This window comes from Teleopsis dalmanni, unplaced genomic scaffold, assembly GCF_002237135.1.
Source record: "Teleopsis dalmanni isolate 2A unplaced genomic scaffold, ASM223713v2 unscaffolded_contig_0571, whole genome shotgun sequence".
NCBI lineage: Eukaryota > Metazoa > Arthropoda > Insecta > Diptera > Diopsidae > Teleopsis > Teleopsis dalmanni.
The window spans coordinates 2,179-12,858 of record NW_024031953.1 but is presented as its reverse complement, the minus strand read 5'-3'; the positions used below and the strand labels follow the sequence as shown (position 1 = coordinate 12,858).

The 10,680-nt window shown below is 32.5% G+C and overlaps 3 protein-coding genes across 3 annotated transcripts; all 3 read right to left on the bottom strand.

Annotated features, from left to right (window-relative positions):
* Nucleotides 1–200: 200 nt before the first annotated feature.
* On the bottom strand, nucleotides 201–717 carry LOC119663553 (putative nuclease HARBI1). Its single transcript, XM_038073164.1, has 2 exons — nucleotides 651–717; nucleotides 201–598 (listed from the first exon to the last, which is right to left on the bottom strand). The coding sequence occupies exons 1-2, from the start codon at nucleotides 715–717 to the stop codon at nucleotides 201–203; spliced, it is 465 nt and encodes a 154-aa protein (XP_037929092.1).
* Nucleotides 677–1,658, bottom strand: LOC119663554 (putative nuclease HARBI1). Its single transcript, XM_038073165.1, has one exon. The coding sequence runs from the start codon at nucleotides 1,225–1,227 to the stop codon at nucleotides 814–816; it is 414 nt and encodes a 137-aa protein (XP_037929093.1). The 5' UTR covers nucleotides 1,228–1,658; the 3' UTR covers nucleotides 677–813.
* A 3,584-nt stretch (nucleotides 1,659–5,242) lies between these two features.
* Nucleotides 5,243–6,202, bottom strand: LOC119663552 (uncharacterized protein K02A2.6-like). The gene has a single exon (XM_038073163.1). The coding sequence runs from the start codon at nucleotides 6,200–6,202 to the stop codon at nucleotides 5,243–5,245; it is 960 nt and encodes a 319-aa protein (XP_037929091.1).
* Between the last annotated feature and the right edge of the window lie 4,478 nt (nucleotides 6,203–10,680).

The following is a 10,680-nucleotide window of genomic DNA, read 5'->3' as shown; positions in this document are numbered from 1 at the left end:
TATGTAAGTTTTTATATAATATTAAGAAATAATAAAATGAATAAGGTTTGTTGTAGGGCAAAATCAATAAGTAATAAAAAGCAAATAGCAAAACTTGTTGCAAATATGGAGAAATATCCAGATATTGCGAAAGGTATTTGCAACAAGGCTTTTACAAGGATTTTATACTTTTAGAGGAGATGTAATTAAATTTCAATTTTTTAATGCATAATTGAACGTGCAATTTTGTCCCTTAACAAATGCGGATTTGCGCCCAATGGCGAGTCGTCATTCGAAATTTCCAATAGATCATCTTCCGGCTCATTATCATCGTTATCTTGATATACATCTGGTGGTGTAGGCTCGGACAAATCGTATTTAATGCAAATGTTGTGTAATGCTGCACACACATGTATTATTTTTGTTGCTTTTTCTGGTGTATAATGCAGACATCTAGCTCCAATTAAGCATCTGAAACGATTTTTAAAAGTGCCAATACATCGTTCTATGATCTCTCTTCCTAGGACATGCTTCTTATTAAATTGTTGTTCTGCAGAGCTATCTGCAGGGTTCCGGTATGGTGTCAAAAGATATGGTTTCAAGGGATACCCTGAGTCTCCTGAAAATTAATTCAATTAATAATTTGTTTTAATATTTTACTTAAAATTTACCTAGCAACCAAGTATTCTGCATTCCGTTTTGATATTCAGTTTCCAAATGCGCTTTGAGATTTGACATATTGAAAACTAAAGAATCGTGAGAAGATCCTGGATATTTTGCACTTACATATCTTATCTTTCTTTTGTGGTCACATACCTTGCAGTACGATTTAAATTAATTTGGCATGTGTTCGAACATTAACTCATATATACTTACAATCATAGCATTTATGCTGTGATATCCTTTTCTGCAGAAATATAGATGTTGTGTGTTTTTTAATGATACAATTTTTATATGTGTACCATCAATAGCGCCAATGATGCCCGGAATACCACATTTTTCATAAAAATAAAGCTTTGTCGCACAAGTTTCTGCTCCTGTATTTATAAATGAAACATACTTAGGACAAATTGTGCTCTCCAATGCATTCAATACTTCATTAATTATTACGGACAGTGTTGACTGCGCCATTCCAACAATGCCCTCGTTACCTATTCCTAACTGATAAGAACCTTGCGCAATAAATCTTAATAAAGCAGCCAACTTATTTACTTTTAAAATTGCTTGTACCGCTTTGCAAGTGGCCATCGATTTCGTGCAACACTTCCAGAAACGCTTCCTTGCTCAAGCGATAGTTAGCAATAAATCTTGCTGTGTCCGGTCTTCGGTGGGCGAAGTAACACTGCAGTGAACGTGGAGCGGTGACATGGTGGCCAGCCCGGTATGCTCGCCGGTTTTGGGGGTGATTCTTCTCACGTTCAGCAACAATCGCGGATATCAACAAAAATTCATGTCACCGGTTTGCTGTGGAAGAAAACCATTTTTGTGCGGAACCTACATCTAACACAATCACAATATAGCCATTGCCTAATTGATTTCGCTATATTGCAGCAGCTTGAAATGTCCTCGTCTGTTTTGTCTGTATCATCTTTCACACTACATTCACTCGGTCACTCTGCAACTTATATACATTCTATTTTTCCCTAGCACTTCCACCACCGGCAAATAACTAAACCTTACTCCTGCATACTATTTGAGTTTTCCATCAAAAAAAATTTCTTCTCCTTTTCTTTTTTATTTTTTCTTTCTTTTTATTTATTAGATTCAACAAGTTGACATTAATCTTGTATTTAACTATACTTTTATATTAAAAAAAACAAAAAAATAGATGGAAAAATATACACAATCCAATCTTTTAACTAAATTTTTAAACAAAGTAACAATTTCTCTTTACACAAGTTCGCGTGTCTTACCTTACAGCTGCTAGAATGACGTCACCCACGCTGCTGTTGACCTAGCTGAAACTTATGAATAATAAAAAAATATATGTATATGTATTTTTATATATTTAGGACTCTTTAATATAAAAAAATTTAAAAATCTCTTTTTTTTTCTCGTTACTCTTATTTTTTTTTTTTCTTTCGTATATATATCGTATGCAATTTTTAAGACAATATTTAGTAATTAATATAATTCAACTTTCGAGATAATCTTTTTTTTTTTCTTTTCCAAATTTAATTCCTAATTTTAATTTTCATTTTTGCAATTCTTAAGATAATATTTTATGCAATTCTTAAGATAATATTTAATAATTAATACAATTCAACTTTCAGGGTAATCTTTTTAACATCCAAATTTAATTTAATCCTAATTTCATTAATTCATCACAATTATATGTTAGTGAAAAATAAAAATATACAATGGAATATATCTAATAAAAAAATATAAAAAAATAAAAAAAATATATAAATGCAGACACGTGTGTTTCAGTATAAGATAGATTTTTTTTCTAGTGCAGGAATACCTGTACACCGTTGTGCCTTAACGGTGTGTATTGATCCCGTTGAATTCTTCCAACAAAAGTGAATTTTGTTACCGGTCCAATATCCCTATGGTCATGTCTTCTAGTTTAACTATTTATCACTTCACTATCTGCTATATCCCCAATGTAGGTATTAACATTTCGCCACAAAACAGCTTTATCACTTTATTTCGGCTTCTTTGGGTGGTTTTCATTTAGAAGAACCCCAAATTTTTATTTATTGTGTTATAATTGTTAATCACTAATGAGTTTTATGTATCATTTCAAAATTTTTGCTCATTCTTCTGTTGCACTTGACTTGTCATAATACATTTGCATATGTCTCTATTTGCATATGTCTCTATTTAAGCATATTTCGGAAAAAAAACTATTCATTATTTGGCATAAAACTCATGCATTTGATCCACTTTTTAAGAATATGATTAGAGACGATGCAAATTTAATGAAGTTTTAATTATTATCTCTTAGGTTTTGAAACAAACTTGGCTTTTATTAGCACTTTTCAATTTTTAATTATTATCTCTTAGGTTTTGAAACAAACTTGGCTTTTATTAGCACTTTTCAAATTTAATGAAATTTTTAATTATTATCTCTTGGGTTTTAAAACAACTTGGCTTTTATTAGCACTTTTATTCACTTTTTTTTCTTTTAATCTTAAGTTTTGAAACAAACTTGACTTCTATCAGTACTTTTAAATTTCGATAGTTCATCAACCAACAGCAAAGGAAAAAGAAAGAGAGCCATCACCGTGTCTGCTATGGCTTTTATATCCAATTCGCCTAACTGATAAATTCCTATCATGTTAGTGATCCTGTTAGCAAAGCTTGCTTTCGTTAATTTGCGTTAGCTGGCCTTGTTTGACTTGAGGGTAATAACCTCTAATAAAGCTTCTTTTTTCTTTCTCCTTTTCAATAAAGCTACAATTTGTCTTAGATATTTCGAGTGGTTATTCGCACTTGGCAATACTGTCCCCTCTCATTAAGTCAAACTTTACTGAAGCTTTAGTGAAGTTCGCCTTAACTATATTGCACTAAACAAACGAGACTTGAACGTAAAAGCTTTACTTTTCGCCTTCTCTGTTTACCACTTTTGTTTACTTCTATTTTTACTGATAGCGTGCGCGCAATGCACGTTGTAAATTTAATAAATTGAAATTCTTTCAATAGTGAGCGCAAATATAACACATTTAAATTCTATAAAAAAATTACTTGTGGACTATATAATAAAAAAAAGTGAACAGCGTACTTAATAGTTATGCGCAAGAGGAATACTGTTGGTGGTCACATTAAAAACACCTTGACAATGTCGGCGATATAATAAAAAAAATAACTGAAGTACCCATGGAAGCCACATAAATTACAAGGTATGTTAACGTCATTAATATTCACGTTGTTTTATTAACTCTTCGTTTACCCCTACCCAGGCCTACATGACAATCTTTTAAATGAAAACAAATATATTAATCACAATTATACATTTATCACATTTGAATTTACGTTTGTGTATCATATTTCAGTGGATTTGCTGCATCTCGAATTCTGCGTCTGTATAGACGAAGATTTGTATTTTCATCGTCTTCCGATGAAGACGAATACCAAATATATACTGTGGACATTTTTTTTTAATTTTATATATATTTTATAAAGAATTTCAATTCAATTCTTAGCGAACAAAATTAAAAAAATAAGTTCAATTAAAGCTGGGCGCTCTAAAACCTTTACATCATTCACAATAGTGCAAATGTTTGTCTATCAAGTTTCATAATACCAAATTTGCCTATCAATCGACTCAGTAGACAAATGTCTATTGTCTATCGGTAGACATTTCATAATAGCCACCATTGGCTTAATAATAAATTTAAACAACACTATGGCTAATAGTTTTATATTAATTTTTTTTTAAAAAAAATATTTTCTTCAATAAATTTGCAAAATTAAAAATATTAGTATATGTTTACTAATTTCAGAACTTTCTTTAAAAATATTTCTTATAATATTTTAATATATATCTTATATATATTTAATATATTTTCATACGTATATATCAAATATATATCTTAAAAGTTTGACTTACAGGACGAAGATCACCATCTGCATTGTTGTGGACGATCCGTTAAAATCCCTTTTAGAGTTGTCAGGCCCCTACTCACGGAACGGTTGGCGTCACTGCACTTTTATGTTTGAATGTTTTCGCCAAAAGTTCATACGTGAAGTTAAAGGTGTTACACTTTCACTTCCTTTTTCGAAAAAGTTAATATTTGAAATTTTATATATTACACTTTTAAATTTCTTTCCCTTTTTGTAAAAAGTTAATATTCGAAATTTTACGTATTACACTTTTAAATTTCTTTTCTTTTTCGCAAAAAGTTAATATATGATTTGAATCGCGAACTTTAAATAAACGCGTAGTTCAAGTAGTTCAATGCTAGAAGCCGTCCTAGTTGGTTCCCACTTACGCGTTTCGTCTGGGGACTACCCAGACTTATCAGAGTGAATTGAAAAATAAGTTTGTCATTATGTATTAAGTATATGAGAAATTCTGTCCATGTATCATTATAAAACCAATCAAAAGTTACTTACATTTTATGATTACTCCTGACTTTTAACACTATATTAACTAGGTTTCTAAATTTAAATTGTTAAAGCAAGAATGTTTAATTGTTAAATGTCTTTTAAAAGCTCCAATAACTTTTCCCTTCTGAATTTATGTTAGATTTTACATTTTTAATTCAAATTCTCAAATTCTTATACTCAGTTCTTTTTATCTTTAAGACATTAAATATCAATTACGTTTGCGATAGGTATTTCTAAAATCCTGTTGCTCCTGTTGTTGCTGTTCACATAGCTTCTGCGGTTGATGTTGCATGATTGATGGTGGCTGGTCATTTGTAGCTTTTGGCGCGAATAATATAGGAATTGCATCAGTTTCTATTGCCTCATTGCTTTGATTTGTTCCGTTGTAGGCTCTTAGTTGATTGGAATGACGTTTCACATACCCAGCATCTGTCTTTACTATATACAATAATTTTCCAAGTGGACGACTAATAGTTCCTTTCAGCCATTTTTCCCCTCTTGAATAACTTCTAAAAAAAACTGACTGATTAGGTTGAAATTGTGCATTAGAATTATTTTTGCTATCATAAGGTTGATGAAATTGTCGAACTTGGCTTAATAATGTTCGTACCTTACGACCATGTAATAGTTCGGCTGGTATTTTACCCCATGTGTTAGGTGTAAAACGATATGTTGACAAGTATTTTACTAAAGCATTTTTAATCGTCAACCCTCCATCTATATTTTTCAGCATTCCTGTTTTAAAAGTTCTAACGAACCTTTCAGCTAATCCATTAGAAGCCAGATGAAATAATGCAGTCGTAACATGCTTTATCCCATGGCTTTTACAAAAAATTGCAAACTTTTTAACAGTTAGTTGGGGACCATTATTGCTAACAATGGTTTCGGGTAACTCCTCTATTGCAAAAATCGACGATAGAGCTGCTATTGTATCGGATGTTGCACTGTTTGTAAGCTGACAAACAAATGGAAATTGTGAATACGCATCGACACATATTAACCACATCGAGTTATAAAATGGTCCTGCAAAGTCGATATGCACACTTTCCCAAGGTCGCATCATTGCGAGCCATTTATCAAATTCTTGTTTGCATAATGGATTGTTTGTTTTACATATATCGCACTGTTTCATCGTCAATTTCCTTATCCATGTTGACCCACAATACATGTTGTCATGCTAACTGCTTCATTCTCGTACTACCATTGGGGTAGACCATCATATAAAAGTTTTAATATTTGCTTTGTTAACGTTTGAGATATAACAACTCTGACACTATCTGTATGTAAACAAAGTAAATTATCACATACTCTTAATGCAGTTTTGCGATTAAAATATGGTTTAATATCGGAATCATTGTGATCCAGTTTTTCAGGCCATATTTTACAAAATTCATCACTTTACGAAGATTTTTGTCGTTTTTAGAATGCTTTACAATAACAGCTGCATATACTGGTGTTTTTATAACAATTATATTAAAACAGTCTTCCTCCTTGTCAAACGATTCATCCGTTCCTATGGGCAAGCGAGATAAGGCGTCTGCATTACCATGCTCTGTAGATTTGCGATATTTAATTTCGTATGAATAAGCCATAAGAATGATGGACCATCTTTGGAATCGGTTTGATGTCATAGGTGGTAAATGTTTATTGGGATTAAATATATTAGTCAGTGGTTTATAGTCAGTAATTAATATAAATTTTCTTCCGTATAAATATTGATGAAATTTTTTTACGGCGAAAATTATTGCAAGACCTTCTTTTTCAATCTGGCTATACTTAGCTTGATGTGCATTTAACGTTTTTGATGTAAAAGCGATTGGCCGTTCACTTCCGTCTGGATATTGGTAGGAAATGACAGCGCCGATGCCGTATGAAGATGCATCAGATGCTAATAAAACTGGCAAATGCTCTTGAAAGTGTGCCAATTGAGTTGCATTTACAATATGTAATTTTAACGAATTAAATGCTTCTTGCTGTTCATGTTCCCATTAAAAAGAAACAGAGAAACGAGTTTTTCAAATCGTTTACTGCGCGAAGACCACTTTCATCTGGCAAAATACCATTGGCACTTATACGCCGGCCCAAATACACTACTTCGTCACATAGGAACGAACATTTCTCTCTTTTACAAAGTATGCCATTTTGTTTAAGAATATGTAACACTTTTTCCAAGCATTCTAAGTGTTCTTCTATGGTTGGGTTGGTTATGATGATGTCATCAAGATAATTACCGCAGAGTTGTACACCTTGAATAAGTTGCTCAAAATATTGCTGGTGCACTAGCTATTCCTTAAACTACTCTCTGATACTGAAATAACCCTAGGGGCGTGTTGACTATCATTATAGACTTTGAATTTTCATCCAGCTTCATCTGCAGATATGCATCTTTTAAATCAATTTTAGAAAAATACATATTACATCGAAGTTTATGCAGCAAACTTTCTCTAGTTGGCAATGGATATTGTTCGATATCGATCTGGCTATTGACAGCTAGTTTAAAATCTCCACAGATTCTAAGTGAATTGTCTGGTTTCTGTACCAGAACAATAGGTGAAGCCCAGTTGCTAAATTTTACTTGCTCCCATATGCCTGCTCTTACTAAACGTTCTACTTCTGATTTAAAATCGTGTAATTGCGAAAATAGAATTTGTCGGCTTTTGCAAAATTTTGGTGTTGCGTTTTCCTTCAAAAATATTTGTGCTTTAAAGCAAGCAACAGCCAAGGACTCACGGTTGGAGAAAAAGAACCCAAAGTGTCGAACACAGCCATGATACTCACTTGACAACACCACAAAATGCCGTGCCAATATCTCAGGTGAACAACTCGGAAGACGTGCTGGAATTAGACTGTGATTGGCGCGCCATTGAAAAAGAAATGTCTCAGACGTCGCGGCCGTACCAAAACGAAATTTGTAACACTTGGCCCCCGGAGTTAGAGGAGACAATACGCGACGCACTCAGCAAACAAACTAAGGAAAAACGCTTCTCTTGTCTACGTACCGTCTCCGTTACTTATTTGGTGCGCATCAATAAGCAGAGAAGGTAAATTTTAACATGTAATAATAAATTAAAATGAGCTTTTGTATAGAAATTTGTTAGCTGTCTCTCTCAGCTGTTTGAATTGTGTGTTAAGATATGTAAACAATTTTGCAAACACAAGTGTTTTGTAATATCACATTAAATTTAAATAATTTCTTATAAAGTGACAATAAATATACAAATTAATAAAAATGGAAAGTCTAGGCAAGTTTCATTTCCGCTATGAAGAAGAGCACTGGCGCTGGTCTTACAGCAGATATGGGGGAGAGAAGTATCACAGGTAATAAGTTTAATGGATTCTTGAAATGTGCTTCAATAATTATGATAACATTGTGTTAAAGATATACCCAAAATTCGATTTGCTGTATGACATTTCACCATTGTCGAATCTGATGTTTCTGTGGAGTGTCTTATAAACCCACCAGAAGTAGAAGTAGAAGCCATTGCTATGCCCACAAATGTCCAAAATGAAATCGATTTAGCCAGTGCAGTGGAAGATTCTCCAACTCCATCAACATCGCACAACGTGATTTTACATCCTCCATTATTGCGTTACAACAACGCAGAATCGAAATGAAGGAACAGAAAGTAAAAATTATGAAGGAATACGCCGATTTAGACAGAGGACAAGTACTTCAAATGAAAAGTGCTTCCAATTCCTCACAAGGAATTGGAGCTGAAAAAATTAAAACCAGAGCTTGAACTCAAAAAATATGAAATTGATTTGGAAAAATCAGAAATTGTAAAAGTAACGTTGGATATTGATGAAAATAACAACAACAAATATTTCAATAGTTGGGAAAATGATATTTTTATATGATTTCATTTTAAATTTTAGTTATATATATATATATATATATAGTTTTAAATAATAGTTTTAGTTATTAGTTTAAAATATTATATTTATGTAATATAAAAATACAAAATCTATATAAGATTTACTTAAAATATTAGAGTTGTTTTCTATCATTTCGCAAATGAGTCGACGTTTGTTTTCTCCTTGCGCAGATGTGATATTGGGTTGAACATCTTCATTTGCAGAATTATCAGAAAGAGGTCCAGGCAATGGAAAGTCATCACTACAATTTTCTTGTATTGTAATATTACGTAAAATACCGCAAACATATATCCAACGCGTTGCCTCGTGAATGCTCTTATTGCTTTTAACTTGCAATTTTAGTTCTTTTAAACTGCTGAACCTCTCTTTTAATAAACCGAAACAATGATCAATGCGAATACGATAAGGGCTAAACCATGCATTAAATCTTTTCCTACGAGTTTCGGACAAGTCATTCGAATTTAAACGAAACGGCGTCACTACTGTTGGCGTCCATTTATAAGCACTATGACCAGCTATCCATTGCAAGTCACTGAAATACTTACTTGGGTTCGTAAATAACGAGCAGTTCTTAAATATTTTCTGTCGTGAACGCTACCAGCCTACCACCATATGTCGAATTTTTTTTTTGTTTGTCGCAAATTACTTGTACTTTAAAGCTGTAAATTTGCTTCCGAAAAAAGTATGCTTCTGGATTTTTAGTAGGCTTTTCAGCTAATTTTATCTCTGTGCAATACACGTAACCGATGCAGTGCGACAGTTCATGCATTGTTTCGGAAATAATTTGGTTACGTTCCTCGCTACTGGGCCAATATAAATAACTGTCTTTCATTTTAAGAATGACATCAAATACTCTTCTTGTAATATTTTCTATTGTGCCACCAAAGAGTGCAGACACTTTTCCAATTGAAGCACTCTCCCCGTGTTAATGTATTAACACCTAAGATATTGAGTTCACAGCACTTTAACTGTAACTCTTTATTTGAAAGTTGAGTTTTCAGCACTTGAACTAAACCTCTAGAAATGAAAGTGAGAGATCGAATATTGATTTCAATCTGATTTTTATTAAATTAAATTTTGCCTTAAATACTAAATTATTACAATAACAATATCAAAATTTTATTCTTTTCCTCTACCGTTTTCTTGCCCAAAGTGCAAGCTCAGCATATCTTATGCAACAAAATTTTTTTGTTGTGTCTAGCAACCAAGAATTAATGCCAATGTACTGGCCCTGATATATGTTACATATTCAAAGTTCAGTGCCACTGCACTTAACAGAAAAGTAATGCAAAATATTCAAAGTTCAGTGCCACTGCATTTAATCAAATTAAAATAAGCAAAGGAAAGCCAAAATTTGGATATTGCTAACATCAACATATATGTTCAACTTTTACAATAAATGTTTTACATATAGATATATATATTGACAATAATTAAATGTGTGAACACCCCGCTTGGGCCAAGCCTATACAATACTATCATTAGTTGCATTTTTACAGGAAACTGCTGACTTGCGTGAGCATCATTGAATACTTCATCATTCTTAACAGAATTAAGTATTTTTCTAAATGTTGCCCAATTAACGCGCATACAGCGTTTAAACCGAAACTCAGGCATTTGCAACAATGCATCTGTTAAAAATGTATCACACTTCGACACAGAATGCATTATGTGTGGGACAGCATACCGTGACGATTTCGCGATGGCCATATAAACCAAGAAATCTTCTATAACGTCAACTTTCTTCTCCATTATTTCTATTAACATAGA

Coding starts and splice junctions, on each gene's coding strand:
- LOC119663553 (XM_038073164.1), bottom strand. CDS start 717: ATGTCAAATCTCAAAGCGCATTTGGAAACTGAATATCAAAACGGAATG. Junction 599..650: donor GCAGAATACTTGGTTGCTAG/GTAAATTTTAAG, acceptor ATTAATTTTCAG/GAGACTCAGGGTATCCCTTG.
- LOC119663554 (XM_038073165.1), bottom strand. CDS start 1,227: ATGGCCACTTGCAAAGCGGTACAAGCAATTTTAAAAGTAAATAAGTTG.
- LOC119663552 (XM_038073163.1), bottom strand. CDS start 6,202: ATGTATTGTGGGTCAACATGGATAAGGAAATTGACGATGAAACAGTGC.